The sequence below is a fragment of the Podarcis muralis genome, chromosome 7, assembly GCF_964188315.1.
Source record: "Podarcis muralis chromosome 7, rPodMur119.hap1.1, whole genome shotgun sequence".
Classification (NCBI taxonomy): Eukaryota; Metazoa; Chordata; class Lepidosauria; order Squamata; family Lacertidae; genus Podarcis; species Podarcis muralis.
This window is the reverse complement of record NC_135661.1, coordinates 80,647,529-80,664,313: the sequence shown is the minus strand read 5'-3', so window position 1 is coordinate 80,664,313 and position 16,785 is coordinate 80,647,529. Positions and strand designations below refer to the sequence as shown.

At 50.4% G+C, this 16,785-nt stretch overlaps 1 protein-coding gene across 4 annotated transcripts in view; it reads right to left on the bottom strand.

Moving 5' to 3' along the window:
* ERF (ETS2 repressor factor) overlaps window positions 1-16,785 on the bottom strand; it is a 38,398-nt gene that overhangs the window by 8,257 nt on the left and 13,356 nt on the right. Inside the window, exon 1 of one of the 4 annotated variants that reach the window (XM_028742328.2) lies at window positions 7,326-7,447. The exons of 2 other annotated variants lie outside the window; for them this stretch is intronic. In XM_028742328.2, the coding sequence (XP_028598161.2) occupies window positions 7,326-7,419 (94 nt within the window). In that variant the 5' untranslated portion in view covers window positions 7,420-7,447. Of the gene's footprint in view, window positions 1-7,295; window positions 7,448-16,785 lie in introns of those variants that run through there. One more of the 4 variants, XM_028742327.2, reaches the window with a different exon arrangement.

The window sequence follows — 16,785 nt, the reverse complement described above, 5'->3', positions numbered from 1 at the left end:
GGGGATTTGAATCCGGGTCTCCCAGGTCCTGGGTCCAGCAGCCTCAGCTCCAAGGGCAATGCCACTCTTGTGTACGGGTCAGTAGGGCATGCCTGGCACACCAAATCCATACAGAGAAAGCAGTTGAACTCCCTCACGCAGCAACGAGTATATGGGTGGTTTTAGGGAGACCACCACCCCACAACCTTCTTCGCTTTTCTCTCCGCCCCCCCCCTTCGCCAAACCCATCATGATCTCCTTGGCCTGAAATTGCTGAGCCTATGCCCAATGCCTTGGGGGAGGGGGGTGTCTGAGCTTTGCCGGGGGGGGGGGGAAGGAGGGGGGCACTGTGGTTTCCCATTTCCCAAACCCCAGGCGCTCTGAGCCCATCAATAATTCAGGGCCCTGTAATGGAGGCTGGGGACGCGGGCGGGCGCCGGCTCAAGGGCATCTCGGCGCACAGACCAAGCCATTAGGGTGGTGATGTCATCTGGAGAGGAGAGGGGGGGTGGGGGGGCTAGAGGTGGGTCCCATAGATGCATGCCTTGTGGGGGGGCACTCCAAAGCTATTCCGTGTTGCGTGTATGTCCCAACAGCCCCGGCACCCATGAATTCTCCAACAGGCAAAAGGGCAGGGCTAAAGTGTGGTCCAGGCAGGGATGGGGAAGCAGAGTTGTGCAACACCCCCCCCCCCCCGAACCACAATTTCAGCTGAGCATCTTCCTCGCTGCCTTGCTCCCTGGCACCACAAGGGCCTTTTACAAACAGAAACCACCCCGCTCCCCCCCCCACAAAGTACCAGTCTCCAAGCAACAGGCAACAGCAAGGGAGACAAGAGGCTAAAAATAAACGGGGAGGAAGGGAGAGAAGGCACAGCGTGAACTGGGCAGCACCCCAAGGAGAGGCAGCCACAGGCACCCCACAACTACGCACTGGCGGCATGGGGAGCCACAACAACCCCATGCCCGGCACAAAAGCAGCCCCGGATACAGCAGGTGCCCATGCAGGACTCTTAGTTCGAAAAGCAGAGGGGTCCCTTCTCCCCAATATCAGCCACGTTTTTTGGGGGGGGAGAGGAGAAAGTTTGGAGCAAGTTGCTCCCTCTTCTTCACAAAAGGAGTGCATTGCGAGGCATCAAGCTCAGTAGCACCTGTTTGGGGCTGGTGGAAGGGGGGGAGCCATTCCCAGGTACATCTTAGGTTCCCCTATATGCCCCGCTTGACTCCTGGTTTTGCGCCCCATCCAGGCCCCCCAATTGTTTTCCACCAGCAGTGGAGTGGGTGGACGACATCCCATCTCCCAGTTCCTGTGAGTTTGAAGAGGGTGGAAGGGGGGGCGAGAGAAAAAGAGGGGGCCGGGAAAGAAAAAAGCCAGCCCTGCTCCCCTCGCCTCCCCCGGCTGCAGCATGTGAGTCAGCCCCAACTCTCTCTCTCTTACACACACACAGTCCTGTTCTCACTAATTAGGAAGGCGGTGGAGGAAAAAGGGGGGGGGGGGAGGCCGTGACATCAGCCGCCTGCAGAGAACTAAACACAGTGTGCTGAATGGGCTACTGTTCTCCGGCTGGTGCTACCAGATACACTCCCCCCGCCACCCCCACCAGCGGAGTCCTCCCGGGGTGTAACAGAGCCGGACCCCCTCCCCTCTGTCCCCTCTGTCGTGGAGTTTAAGGCGGGTGGGGGCCCTTCACATGATTATGACAATCAGGGCATTTCTCCCAGCAATGCAAAACTTCCCCCGAAATGTCTTTGCATAGGATTGCTTTTCCAGACATGGATGCCACACATTAAAAGAAGCAGAAACCTCATGTACCAGGATAGCCTGGGTGTCAGCAGGAGGCCTTATCTGTGGGAGAGGGCTATACCTCCACCCTTTTAAAAAAAGAAATAGAAAAATGGCAGTGTTCAGGTTGTCAAGACAAAAATTGTGTTATGTGTATAGTGGTACCCAACTGCAAGCTCATGCACCTGATGCTACGAGATGCAGGCTGGCCCTCAGTGATGCTAGCGAACATTTGCATGGCCCCTAAAGTAAAAAGTCTGGGATAGGGAACATGTGGCCTTCCAAATGGACTGTAAACCTCCATCCGATGTAAGCTGGGATCCTAGACGCACCTACAGGGCCCCGCTGATGTGCTAAATGATGCACAAAGAATGGTGCGTGTGCCAATGATATTGCACGCTGGAACCAACTCACCTGTGTACATCAGGCCTCAGGTGAGCGGTGGTGGTTGGGGGGAGAGGAAATTTGGCTTCCTGGTCCACCCCGCTCTTCTCTTCTCTGCAGGGCAATCCTGCAGTTGGGCTGGACCTCCAAGCTGGCGCAATCATTTTGGATCAGGGAGGTTAGAGGGAAAGGGGCATAGAGTCCCGTCAGCTAAAGAGGCAAGGCCTCTTGCAAAACTTTGCTCTCCTCTTAACGCAGTGTGGGGTGCCTGCTATGGGGACAAGCCAACTGGAAGATCCTATGGCAGGAGAAGGGGAGGAAGAGGAAGAGCCTGGCAGAGCTGACAGCCGGTTAAAAGGGCAAGCTCTTCCGACATCCCCCCTCCCCTCCAGTTGCCTATCCTGCAGACCCTGTCTTGCTGTTTAGATTCTCACCAACTAACACCCTCCCAGGAACGCACCAGGCACATTCCTGATCCTATGGCCGGGAGAAAAGGGAGAGAGAGAAGAGGGGAGAAAGGAGGATGGTGCTTGTTGCATTGCCCCATTGCTCAAAGACACAATCCTCTTATCATTTTACACCCACCCAGAAGCTCCCTCTCAATGATCAGGCTGCAGAGATTTAATCTTCCAGGGAAAGGGTTTAGGTTGCTATCTCCTCTACTAAAATAAAGAAGTAGTTATGCAGACACACAGACACACACTTCCTTCTTTATTCACAAAAGTCCCATTTGCACCCAAACCGAGGAACCCAGGATCACACCCACCCTATTATCCTTGCCTTCCAAGTCCTACCACAACAGGCCACAGCCAAGAGGGTTTTCTCCCCCCTCCCCGCCATTATTCCAAAGTGGAAGAGGAACAAGACCGTTTCAACAAGTCCTCTGCTGCCACCCACCCTGCGCCCATGGCTGTTGCCACCATGTCTCCACCAACTCAGCCACCTCCTTTGCCAACCCACGGGGAGGTTGGCGGCAAAAACCACCGTCTGTTGGCTGGCAGTGCCCCCAGCTCTGGCACGAACCAGAGGCAGGCCTGTGCCAAGGGACTGGCTGGCTGGGTGGGGGAAGACGACGAGACACCAGCCGTCCCTACCACAGAGCTCGTGGCAGGTCTGTTGCCACCCACCCAAGCCATACTAAGCAGGGGGAGAGAGAGAGTTTGTCATCACCGCGGAACCCTTCCCAGCCACCTCTCCCAGTCTTTTATGGGTCCCAGATGCCCCACTAGCAAGAGATCTCTCTCATCAAACGAAGCCCACCCCGTTTTCCCATCTCTGCAGGGCTCCAAGGCAGGGAGTGAGGGCTACCAACCATGCCACACAAACCCATCCGTGGCAGGAGGGCAGCCCGGAGCCACAGCTCTGTCCCAGAGAGGGCAGGCAGGGGGAGAACACCTTTGACCCATGCACATGCCCCAGATGGGGGAACTGAAGGCAATTAGGGGTCTTTTCCCTGACAGTGAGAGAGAAGCAAGGCGCACGAAAAACGTACACACAATGCACACAGTGTTCGCAACCCCAGGCTTGGCTTAAGGCTCCTCCGGCCAAGCCAAGCCCTCCACGCCCCCCTTCCTATTTTCCACTGCTTCCTAAGAGAGAGAGAAAGTGTGTGTAGGGGGGGGGGGCTGAAACTGCTCCTGCTTGCCAGAGTTCTAGCATATATGTGTGTGTGTGTGTGTGTGTGTGTGTTTTATTTCAAAGCTCAGCTGAAAGGGGACTCCATCTTAAAAACACTTTACCTCCTTTTGTCTGGTTGACTAACTCAAGGCTAGCCACACAGAGACCCTCCTCCCTCCCCTCCCCTCCAAGGAACTATGGTCTGTTTTGAAGAAGGGGCTCTATGGTTATTTGCTCAGGGATTTCCTGGAAGACAGCAAAGAAGAAGAAAAAGTGGGAGGGGGGAGGGAGAAGAGAAGAAAACTGGAAATTAAGTTGATATCTCTTTAAATCACACCCCCCCCCTTTTACACACTCCAAACCACACCACCCCTGTGACTAATCCCCGGAGCCAGAAGCTAAAAGGGCTGGAATTCAATCCCGGCTTCAGAAGGGGGGGGGGACCCTTAATATTACATCACTCCCCAATACTAACAGCTTTCTTAAAGCCACATGCACAAGTCTACCATTCTCTGGCTTTCAGCAAGGCAAGCGGGGTGAGGGGGGGGGGAGGAGGGAGGGGGGCCCACGCTCAGCTAGTAGAAGCCACATCAGAGGCCGTCTGCATGCAGCATGCCAGCGAGGGGCGGCAATAAAGACGAAGCCAGACACCTCTTTCCTCCCCCCCCCTCCCGCGCCAAAAACAAAGTTGATGGGGGTTTTTTAAAAAGCGTTTTTTCAGACGGTGGAAAAACTAAGCGCCTTGCAATTGGGATCTGAATGCTTTCAGATCTGGGATCTGTGTGTGAGAAAGATTCCAACATGGGGGTTAACGCTGCAAGATTTTATTTTCCTAGCGGCTTGGGCGAGGCCCAGGAATTATTATTAGGGTTTTTTTTTTAAACAGACGCCCAAAGAAAAGAACTTTCCCAGAGTTTAAGGGGAGGGGGGGGGGAGAGAGAAGAGTTTTCAGTGGCCTCGATTACTGCAAAAGAGGAGGTGTGAGGGGAAGACAAGTCCGAACAGAAGCACTTCAAAAAAAAAAAAAAAAAAGAGAGACATACAAGATTCCAGGAGACAGACAATCGGGCTCGGAAGGGAGGGGGGAGGGTGGCGCCAGGGGGGGATGGGGTGGAAGCTCTGAACAAAACCAGAGAGTGAGAGAGAGGAAGGAGAGGGGGGGGTGAGAGAGAACAGAGGAAAGAATCTGACCCCTCCCCAGAGCCTCCGCCAAATAAAAATAAAAATAAAATTTAAAGGAACTGCTGTCTGTCCACACACACACACAATGCAAAAAGATTTTTTTAAGCCCCTTTCAAACAAATTGTTCCTCCACCTCCTAATGCAACCTCAGCTTTATTTCGTATCCGCCTCCCCCCCCCCCCCCGCGCAAACTCCTTTCAAGGAGCAAAGTCCACCAACCACTTGTCCTCAAACGGAAACCGCTGCAAGGCCATTTTTAAGACGGCAACCCCCCCCGCAAGAGCCCAGCTTAGTAAAAGTGATCCGACAACACTCCCACACAGATCTAAGTGTACCCCGCTTAAAGGTGGGCAAGCAATTCCTCCCCCCCGCACTCGCCAATCCAGTGAATTGAACTCAGGCCGGATTTTGAATCTTGGGGGTTTTTTTGTTTTTATTTCGAGAAGCGGGGAGGGGAGGGCATTCTTCTACAGAGACACCCCCCCCTTCCTTATAAAGAGGTTAAAGTCCAGAATTTGAGGTTGGAGATTAACCTCCCCCCCCCCAACCCGCTACAAGAATACCGAAGCTACATTTAAGGTAGCATTTGCCAGCTGGTGTAAAAGAGGGCCCCGCCCGCCATGTACCTGGCTTGCTTATGTTTGAGGTGGTGGGGAGTTTGAGGGTGATAAAGGAGGCATGAGACCCCACCCCCAAACCAACTAATGCACAACTTACAAGGCCACCCACCACACCGCCGCGCTTCCACTGACCATCCCCGCCAGGCCACCTTAACACCACGTTGTTTGTCGGAAACAAAAGTTCCTTTTTCGAACGCAGAATTTCCAGTCCGGAACGCTTTGTAACTTTTTCTCCGTTTTACGGGCTCCCCTCGCTCCGTATTTACATACACGCACGCCGCGATGCGCCGTGAACCGTTTCCACTTGCCAACAATATCCTCCAGATTTGATTTTTTTATATTTTTTTTGCGGGGGAATATATAACACACACACACACACACACACACACACACCGTAACCAGGGAAAAGGAAATCACATGCCTCGTTTGTCTTTTTACCGTTTTATCACTTTTAATCGCTTCCAAGGTGACAATGGGACAGGAGGAGAGCGCCCCGGCCAACTCCCCAGATCCGAAGTGCACCCCTTTCCCCAAAGCGAACGCAAACATTCCCCCCCCCCTCCAATTCGGCTATGGATGTCTAATCCGGTTTCGGCAACGTGGCGTTGAGTAACGTCTCTCCAACATCTCCCCACCCCACAGCCCCCCAAAGAAAACCCACCGGGATTCAGTCCATCCGAAACCGAAGCTAATCCGGTTTCAAAAACTCCCACAACCTCACGGCAGTGGGACGGTTGGGGGTGGGAAGTAGAGAGCGGAAAAAGGAGAGAAACAGACATAGCCCGAGGCCTCCACAATTGCCACACACGCAGATTCCACCCCCACAAATCAGGGCCCACACAGCCTCAGTCACCCCCCCATTCATTTCCCTGCCCCCTCAATCTGCCAGCAGCACCCACTGCAGAACAAGCGGGCCGGAGGGGGGCGGGAGAGAAGCACCCAGGGCGCCCCCGATCCCCCCCCAAAGTCGCCCCCATAACTCCGCTCACGCCCCCCACCCCCTCCATTCCAGGACAGCAGCGGAAACTCCCGGCTGGAGCGCTCCGTCCCGAGGCCAAGCGGGCACCGCCACGCGCGAAGCGGAGGAGCCGGGCAGGGAAATGCAACAGGTCCCTGCGCCGCTCCTGCTCGCAAACTCCGGCGGAGCCCGGAGAAGAGAGGGGTGGGCGGCCTCCCGCTCCTCGCCCGCCTCCCTGCGAAAGGATCTCCCCCGAGAGGCTCGATGGACAGGAAACAAGAGTTAAGTAGCCTCCATTAGCTGCCAGAGATGGACTCCGGGAGGGGGAGGAGGAGGAGGGGGCGGGAAGGGGAAAAAAAAAAACTTGCTTGCACACCATTCCCTTCCCTGCAGGAACCTCCATTGCAGCTTCACTCCAGGCACGGGAGCCGGAGCCCGCTGCGGATCCTGCCTCGACTCCCTCCCTCGCTCCCCGGTGGATCCCTGCCGCTCCTTGCAGGATTGTATAGAAACGTCTCCCCTTCCTCCTCCCCCGGAGCAGGATCCGTCCCTCTCGGTTCACCCAGAAATCTCTTGCGCGCAGATAACGCACAATCACCCCTTTACCCCACCGGGACCCCCAAAGTCCGAACTCTCCCGGGGTCGTTTTGCTGGGAAAACTTCCCCGCATCTTTCCAACTTTCCAAGCCCACGTGCCGCGGCCGACCCCCCCCTCTCCCAAAGCGACACCCCCCCTTTTACTCCTCCCCCACCGGGGGACCCCATCTCCCCACCCAAGCTTGGGACCTTCCCGCGGTCCCCACCTGCGTCCGCCGGGGTCTTCATGGCTCCTCGCGCTGCAGCCGCCGGGTTGGACTCGGGCTCTGGCCCCCCTCGCTTTCCCCCCCTCCGCCTCATATGGAGCCGGGACGCCCACGCCCCCCTCTCGCACGTCACCGCCGCGTCGCCATGGACACGCTGAGCCCGCCCCTCCGCCCCAGCCTGGCTCGGCTCCGCCCACAGAGCTCGGGGAGAGAGGGGGAAGTTAAAGGGGCCGCGCGGAGAGGAGCCGCGGGCCGGAGTGGGATGGAAAGTTGGGCGCTTGGGAAGTTGGGGGGAGGGAGGCAATTGCAAGATGGGTGGGTGGTGGGTGGGAGTCTGGGAGAGAGATGAGGCACGCATCTACAAGCCTTCCCCCCTTTCTGCAATAACAAATGTTTAGTAGCAGGAGTGCCAGGAAGATTTTGTTAGGGTTGCCATATTTCAAAAAGTAAAATTCCTGACACCCGCAAAATTGTTGAGATTTTTTTAAGAAAACCACCAAAATTGCTGAGATTTTTATTTTTTTAGAAACACACCAAAATTGTAAAGCTTTTTTTGGGAACGAACCCAAAGTGTTGAGCCTTTTTGGGAAAACCTACCCCGAAAATAGTGATTTTAAAGCTTTTTGAGCTGCTTTTCCCGTTGCATTGCCATACACCCGGGTTTCCCCTGACATTTTGCCAATTCAGCAAAATTCCCCAACGCCATTTTTACACCCAAAAACCAGGACATGTAAGGAATTTCCCCAACCTATTGCAAGCCTAATTTTGTGCCGAGGAAAGCTAGGCTTTATTTTATTTATTTATATTTATTTACTCAAGGTAGAACCTGTGTAAATTACTGCATGCGGAAAATTAGCCAGTGTGCACCTATTGGATTTGTTTCCCCCACTTTTTTATATGTTAACTTGAGGAATTACTGTCACAAGACTCAGCAGTGATGGCTGCTGGTTAAAATGACTTTGAAAGGAGGTCAGGCAAATCCAGAGACGAGAGAGGTCCAGCTATCAGCTATCAGCCATGATACCTAAACTGAACTTCCACTTTCAAAGGAAGTGTATCTTATCAATACTGGTTGCAGAGGAAGGTGATTGCATCCATGCTCTATTTGTGAACTAGTGTTGTAAAGAGCATGCTCAGCCCAATCCTATTCACTCAGAATTAAATCCTGTTGCATTTAACAATGATAATAATAAAAATAAAATCTGCACACTGCCCTTCATCCATAAATCTCAGGGCTTACACCCCTAGGGCTGGGCAATATTTGGTTTGCAACATCACGATATATCAATATCACCAGCTAAACTTTGCAATATAATATATATCAAAATGTCTGAAATAAAGATGGAGTTATGTAGAGGCATTGGTTGAATTCAAGGTTTCCCCCACGTTGTGATTTTTCCATAGCGTGCACACACACATCATGATTCATTATCTAATTCCAGGTGAAAAATTATAAAAACCAATATTACAATATAGATGTCAAACCAATTTTGAACGATATATCAATATATTGCCCGGCCCTACTTCCCACTAAGTATGTATAGGATTGTAGATTTAGTAGTCTGATACAACAGGGCTCATCATTTTAAGTGCCAAAAAAAGGAAAGTAAAAGATGCTGTACAAGACAGGGTACCTTATTTATAAAATTACATAACAGCCTTTCCTTAAAAGCTCCTTAAATATTAAAAAACCTATATTAAAAACTAATACAATAGTAAACACATCTAAAACAAACTCTCTTTGACTATAATATCAGAGTTAACCATTCTTAGACACTGAATAAATAAAACATTTTTAGAAGTCTTAAGCTAGAAACACACACTATGATTTTATTTTTACAGTACTGTCAATGTACAGAGCACTTTAGAGTGCTCAATAAAACAGGTCACTGTACCGAAAGGCAACAGGAAGATGGAAGGGAGAGTAAAGGGATAAAAGAAATGAAACTTCAGTACAGTGGCACCTCAGTTTTCGAACGTAATCTGTTCCGGAAGACCGTTTGACTTCCAAAACGTCCGAAAACTGAAGCATTTACTTATGGAAAACTCAATACGGAAACTATGTGGCTTCTGAAAAGCGTTCAAAAACCAAAAGTGTTACTTCTGGGTTTTCGGCGTTTGAAAACCGAAACGTTTGACTTCCAAGACGTTCAAAAACCGAGGTACCACTGTACTTATGTTACTTATGTTTAGCAAGCCATGAGGGCTCTGGCTGAAATCTTAAACTTGCTCACCAGGGAGAAAGCCCCACTAAATGCAATGGGATTTACCGTAAGTAGACATGGACACGCTAAACTAGAGAACTCACTCCCACTGGAGACAGCGATGACCACCAACTTGGGTAACTTTTAAGGGGACTGGACCAATTCATGGAGCGCAAAGCCATAATGGCTACTAGCTATGATGGCGATGGATGTTTGGGGGCGATAATGTTTCTGAATACCAGTTGCTGGAAACCGCAAAAGTTCGGATAGAGTATGTTTCCGAGCACAATTCAAAGTGTTGGTGCTGACTTTTAAAGTCCTAAACGGCCTTGGCCCTGTACAGTGGTACCTCAGGTTAAGTACTTAATTCGTTCTGGAGGTCCGTTCTTAACCTGAAACTGTTCTTAACCTGAAGCACCACTTTAGCTAATGGAGCCTCCTGCCGCTGCCAGAGCACAATTTCTGTTCTCATCCTGAAGCAAAGTTCTTAACCTGAGCACTATTTCTGGGTTAGCGGAGTATGTAACCTGAAGCGTATATAACCCAAGGTACCACTGTATACCTGAAGGGGCATCTCCACCTTCATCGTTCTGCCTAGACAATGAGGTCCAGCTCCGAGGGCCTTCTGGCGGTTCCCTCGCTGCGAGAAGTGAGGTTACAGGGAACCAGGCAGAGGGCCTTCTCGGTAGTGGCACCCGCCCTCCCACCAGATGTCAATGAAATAAACTTTTAGAAGACTTTTACAAGACATCTGAAGGCAGCCCTGTTCAGGGAAGTTTTTAATGTTTAATGCTGTATTGTGTTTTTAATATTCTGTTGTGAGCCGCCCAGAGTGGCTGGGGAAACCCAGCCAGATGGGCGGGGTATAAATAATAAATTATTAATTATTATTATTATTTATTATTACTTGTGCTTGGCTTCTGCTTGTGGGTTTCCCACAGACATAGGGTTGGCCAGTTTAAAACAGGATGTTGGACTACAGGGGCCGTTGCCCTAATCCAGCAGGCTATCCTTACATTCTTATTGGATAATAAGACTGTGCTCAGTCTAAGGAGCTAGCCAAGGGTTCGAAAAAGTTGCGCTGCAAGGAGAGAGTATGGAAGGGAAACGACGACAGTAGGTATCATATAGGTGATCGAAAGGGAGTTCCAAAGTCACATAAGGAATCCGTCCAGTGGCTGAGGCTGAAGGACCAAAGTTCATAGGCAGGACTGCATTGAGACATATGTGTGGAGAAATTCGGAGAGAAGTGAAGAAGTTAGATAATTTAAGGCTCTGGACCTCAGAGTCTTTTGTGGGTTTTAAAGATAGTATTGTGTGCTGCTGTGCTTGCTTTTTACAGCTCATTCTGCCGAGTGAAGTCCTTTGGCAAAGTCCTGCCCCAACAGCACCACAGGGGAAAGGCCAAGACCACGAAAGGCCTATACAAAGGCTGCCCCTGGTCAAAATTATTCCATGATTTTGGCACTACCACTGAGAAGGCCCTGCTCTTTGTTTTTTTTTGGGGGGGGGAGGGAATGGGGAGTGGCACACTGGGTTTTACCCTACTTTGCCTAGCCATAGAGAAGGTCTAGAAAGAGCTGTGCGAGGCACTCAACTGGAAGTCCTGCTTGGGAGCTCCACCCGACTTCAGAGATTTTACAATACCTAAAACATTTGGAAGGGCTGAACATTTTGTGGTGAAATTACACTATGCTCAGTATTCAGTGAGTACTGAGGAGCCCCATCCATGCAGGGCTGGGGGTACAGGCTTTTATGGGGGGGCCCTAGAGTTCTTTTAGAAAGAAAGAAAGAAAGAAAGAAAGAAAGAAAGAAAGAAAGAAAGAGAAAGAAAGAAAGAGAAAGAAAGAAAGAAAGAAAGAAAGAAAGAAAGAAAGAAAGGTGAGTAGATAGATAGATAGATAGATAGATAGATAGATGATAGATAGACCTTGGCTGCCCTGGGCTCCCTTGGGAGGAAAGACAGGCTACAAATGTAATATATAAATAAATTGGTAAGGGATAATAATAATAATAATAATAATAATTTATTTGTAACCCCCCATCTCGCTGGTTTTCCCCAACCACTCTGGGCAGCTTCCAACAAAGACCAAAAATACACTAAAATGTCACACATTAAAAACTTCCCTGAACAGGGCTGCTTTCAGTCCGGTAGTTGTTTATCTCTTCGACATCTGATGGGAGGGCGTTCCACAGGGTGGGTGCCACTACCAAGAAGGCCCTCTGCCTGGTTCCCTGTCGCTTTACTTCTCGCAATGAGGGAACCGCCAGAAGGCCCTCGGCGCTGGACCTCAGTATCCGGGCAGAACGATGGGGGTGAAGACGCTCCTTCAGATATACTCCATTCCCCCAATTTTAGTGACCTCACAGGGTTGGTTTTTTAAAAGGGCTTTTAAATGTGCTTTGTGGAGTTGGTTTGTGTTCTTTTTCCCCCTTGTTTTATGATGCATTTTTAAGTTGTGCACCACCCTGAGATCTGCTGAAGGGCGGTATGCAAATATAATCAATATTAATATGAGGAACAACCATACTGAGTTCCAGAGCATTTTTTCATATAAAAGAACCTTTCAACATCCAAGAACCAGAGTTACGGAAGCCAGGGTCCAAAACCTGGATAACCGTGGGCCAGCCATTGTCTCTCTCAGCCTAACCTACCTCACAGGGTTGTTGTGAGAATAAAATGGGGAGAGGGGGAACCATGAGCTCCCTTTGGGGGGGGGGAATGTGGGTGATAAATGTAATTAGTAAATGAATAAAATTAAGTCCACCACCTCTGCCTTACAGAATCTGGGAACAGGGCTCAGAATCCATCGGCTTCCAAGACTTTGGCCAAATTGCAGCCAGGGATGCAGGGAAGGCCATGGAGGAAGATGTTTGCCACTTGTTACAAGTAGCCTGGGGGTCTATTTAAAACAAAGGGGGGGGGAGGCCAGCCAGCAATTTGCACAGGATCAAAAACAAAGAGCAAGAGTGAATCTGGGGAAGAGGAAAGAACTGCAAAACATTCTGTGAATAGCCTGGAGGAACAGGGAAAGGATACAATGCAGATAAGAGGAGGAGGAGGGTGGGGGAGAAGGTCCAGACAATGGTCTGATGGCACATGATGCTATTAAGGTATATTTGTTAAAGCTAAGCAGGTCTCCAACCTGGCCAGTTGCTTAGACGGGAGACTGAATAACCAGGGCTGGCTCAGTCAGAAAGGCAGTTTGTAACTTAGCATGCCAGGGGAGACGGCTGGAGCACTTAGGTCAGGCATGTCCAAAGTCCGTTCCAGTGGCCTAATCCGGCCTGCCGTTTAATCCAGTGCCTGTGGCAGTTTATTTCTGGGATAAGGTAAAGGGACCCCTGACCATTAGGTCCAGTCGTGGCCGACTCTGGGGTTGCGGCGCTCATCTCGCTTTATTGGCTGAGGGAGCCAGCGTACAGCATGACTAAGCCGCTTCTGGCGAACCAGAGCAGCACACAGAAACGCCGTTTACCTTCCGGCCGGAGCGGTACCTATTTATCTACTTGCACTTTGACGTGCTTTCAAACTGCTAGGTTGGCAGGAGCAGGGACCGAGCAATGGGAGCTCACCCCGCCGCGGGGATTCGAACCGCCGACCTTCTGATCAGCAAGTCTTAGGCTTAGACTTCAAGACTTCAATCCTTAAAAAAAGCTCAACAACTTCAATCTTAAATAAAGGTCAATAACTTTGGTGGGCCCTCATGCATGTTCACCTCATCAAATCTGGCCCTCTTTGGAAAAAGTTTGGGCTTCCCTGACTTAGGTCCTCAGAGGCTTCTCACAGGCAACTGGTTGGCCACTGTGAGAACAGGATGGTGGACTAGATAGGCCACTCGCCTGATCCTGCAGTTCTCTCCTTACGTTCCTGTGCCAAGCTGGAGCCCCGCACAAAGGAAGGTCGTTACCCCAAGTCGTATGTGTCATGTAAGTGTCTCCCACGGGGGGAGCTGCAGAAAGAATGTGGCTGGTCAAGGGAGCCACGGACTCCCAAAGGCTGAGTGAAAACCACTGCTCTACAGGTTTCTACGTGCAAAAAAAAAAATGGAAAGGAAGCAAACCAAAAGGTCCTTGCAAAGCACTTTTGATGCATATACTTAGATAGGAAAGGTGAAACAAAAAAGAAAACGGCACCTACAATTTACAGTGCGTTTTCTCAACTTTTCTTTAAAAAGTTCAACAACTTTTTGGGGGGTCTCCTACGCTGCTGACGAAGGAAAGTTTGGGGCCAACAGAAGTTTGAAACAGAAGCAGGGCCTTTGTGTAAACAGGTTTGAGCCTGGCCTCGTGAGACGTGAAGCTCCTTGTCCAGATTCCTGCCTAGCCAGGGGTATTCCTGGGCTCACAAACAGTCTGTCACCATCTCCCCATCTGTAAAGCCGGAATATTAATGATCTGGCTGCTCGGTGCTACTGTGAGGTTGGGCGAGGTGATTGCCGCAAAGCACGGGGGAGCGTCAGCAGACACTCCAGGGGGAAGGAGTGCAGCTGAGAAGGTGCTAGCACAAAAGTGAAGGATTGGGGTGGGAACGGCAACTCACTCGTTCCTGGGCCACGGGGCACAGAGGGAACAGGCAGCAGCAGATCTGAAGGAATGTGAGCGGGGAGGGATCCCTGTCCGGGCATGTTGGGGAGCTCAGAAGATTCCATCCTCCAAGCAGACAGGCAAGGGTGGGGAGAGGCAGAGACCGGGGCCTGGCTGCAGGGAGGGAAGCGCTGATCAGGAAGCCCCCCTGAGGACAACAGGCACAGACCACTTTCCGTTCATGCCCACGGAGAGTGCCATGAAGACTCCGCCTCTCTGCAAAGGCCAATTTTGCAGGACTTGAACAGTGCAGATCTGGGTGGTGGGGGAATAGGCTTGCTAGCCCCCAACTTCTTTGCATGGTGCAAAGAAGCAACGGTATCAAGGAGGCCACTAGGACACAGCGCCAAGCTGCATTAGGGCACTGGTATTTACGTTGTACACAACCCATGTGTAAAGCACATTGAACGGATATTTAAAGTATACAGCTTCTCCCAAAGAATCCCAACCCTCCAAGTGTCCCTATTTTCCAGGGACAGTCCCAGATTTACAGAAGCCATCCCGGTTTCTGATTTGATCCCGGAATGTCCTGCTTTTCCTTAGGACATCCCTATTTTCATTGGAGAAATGTTGGAGGGTATGGAGTTATGTGAATCCTGAGCCAAGGACATAAGTAACTCCACAACCTTTAGAAGACATCTGAAGGCAGCCCTGTATAGGAAAGTGGTGTTTTTTTTAATGTTTAATGTTTTACAGTGGTACCTCGGGTTACAGACGCTTCAGGTTACAGACTCCGCTAACCCAGAAATAGTACCTTGGGTTAAGAACTTTGCTTCAGGATGAGAACAGAAATTGCGCAGCAGCAGCACGGCGGCAGCAGGAGGCCCCATTAGCTAAAGTGGTGCTTCAGGTTAAGAACAGTTTCAGGTTAAGAATGGACCTCCAGAACGAATTAAGTTCTTAACCCAAGGTACCACTGCATTATGTTTCTATATGTGTTGGAAGCTGCCCAGAGTGCCTGGGACAACCCAGTCAGACAGGCAATATAACAGACAGGCAATATAACAGGGTTATTTGTGGGGAATAGGAATTCATTCATTCCCCCCCCCCCAAAAATAGTCCGGCCCCCCACAAGGTCTGAGGGACAGTGGACCGGCCCCCTTCTGAAAAAGTTTGCTGGCCCCCTGCATTACATTAACAAACTACAGTTCCCATCATTCTCTGGGGGGGAAGCCTTTAAATGTTTGGTGTGGATCTACGTAGTTGTCTTCTTAACTTATATGTCCTTGGTTAAGAAGACACTTACGGCGGCATTCCTAGGAAGATAGGAACATACCGAGCCACAACACCGGTCCATCTAGTTCAGTATGGACTACACTGATTGGCAGAGGCTCTCTGGGTTTAAGGTGGGTCTCTCTCAGCCTTGAGATGCCCAGGATTGAACCTGGGACCTTCTGCATGCAGCGCATGTGGCCTGTCACTGAGTGACAGCCAAGTATCGCAAATATTTTGAACAACTGTTGTTGCTCGCCTTCAATTGGTCTGCAAATAAACCCTGGTTTCTCAAGGAAGGTGGGATACACAGTTTGAAAATAACAAAAAAAAGGGGGGAGGGACCAAGCACCACAGAAAACACAAGTTTCCCCAACGTGGATATTAAAGCTCTGTGTTTAAAACAGGATGTGCAATGCAGTTTTTGCTCCATGTAATCCAGGGGCACGAGGACTGCAGAGCATACAAAAATATGAGTGCATAAGAAAAGTCTTGCTGGGTCAGCCTCGCTTTTTTGTGGGGGGGGAGGGAGGGTGTAGCTCAGGTGCAGAGGTCCCAGTTTCAATCCACAGTACAGTGGTACCTCGGGTTAAGTACTTAATTCGTTCCGGAGGTCCGTTCTTAACCTGAAACTGTTCTTAACCTGAAGCACCACTTTAGCTAATGGGGCCTCCTGCTGCCGCCGTGCCACCAGAACACGATCTCTGTTCTCATCCTGAAGCAAAGTTCTTAACCTGAAGCACTATTTCTGGGTTAGCAGCATCTGTGACCTGAAGCGTATGTAACCTGAAGCGTATGTAACCCGAGGTACCACTGTATATCCAGTTTGGGCTGGGAGAGACTCTTACCCCAAAGTCAGTGTATGCAAGGCTGAGGAAGGTGTATAAGGCGGTTTCCCGTGTTCCTGAAGTGCCCATCTAGTCTATCTGGTTTGCTGCTGCCTGATGCCGCTGAGAAAGGGTGGCCCAAGGGCGAGAAGGAGAAGGGAAGCCCACGAACCTGAGTTATATATGTGGTGAAAGGGGCATTCACACTGGGGAAGAGTACTATGGGAAGATGTGCAGGCCCAAGTGAGAGGGGATGCAGGCTGGGGGGATGTGCTATGCCCCTGCTTCCAGCCCCAAAGAGATGTTTAGCAAGGCTGCATTTATTCAGTACAAAGGCTGCAGAATTCAGCATTCTGAGGTTCTCAGGTTCCACTTTTAGAAAGAAAGAAAGAAAGAAAGAAAGAAAGAAAGAAAGAAAGAAAGAAAGGAAGGAAGGAAACAGAGAGAGAGGTGGGGAAAGAGAGAAAGAGAGAGAAGAGCAAGCTCTTGGGCCTTTAAGGTGTCGGAGTTAAAATTTCAATATTTATTTATTTTAATCCTGTTGCGTGCAACACCTGGAAAAACCTCTGAAGCCTTCTTGAAAGCTCATCGCCAAAGGGTCTTTAATTTAATGGCATCTTAACTTAAGGG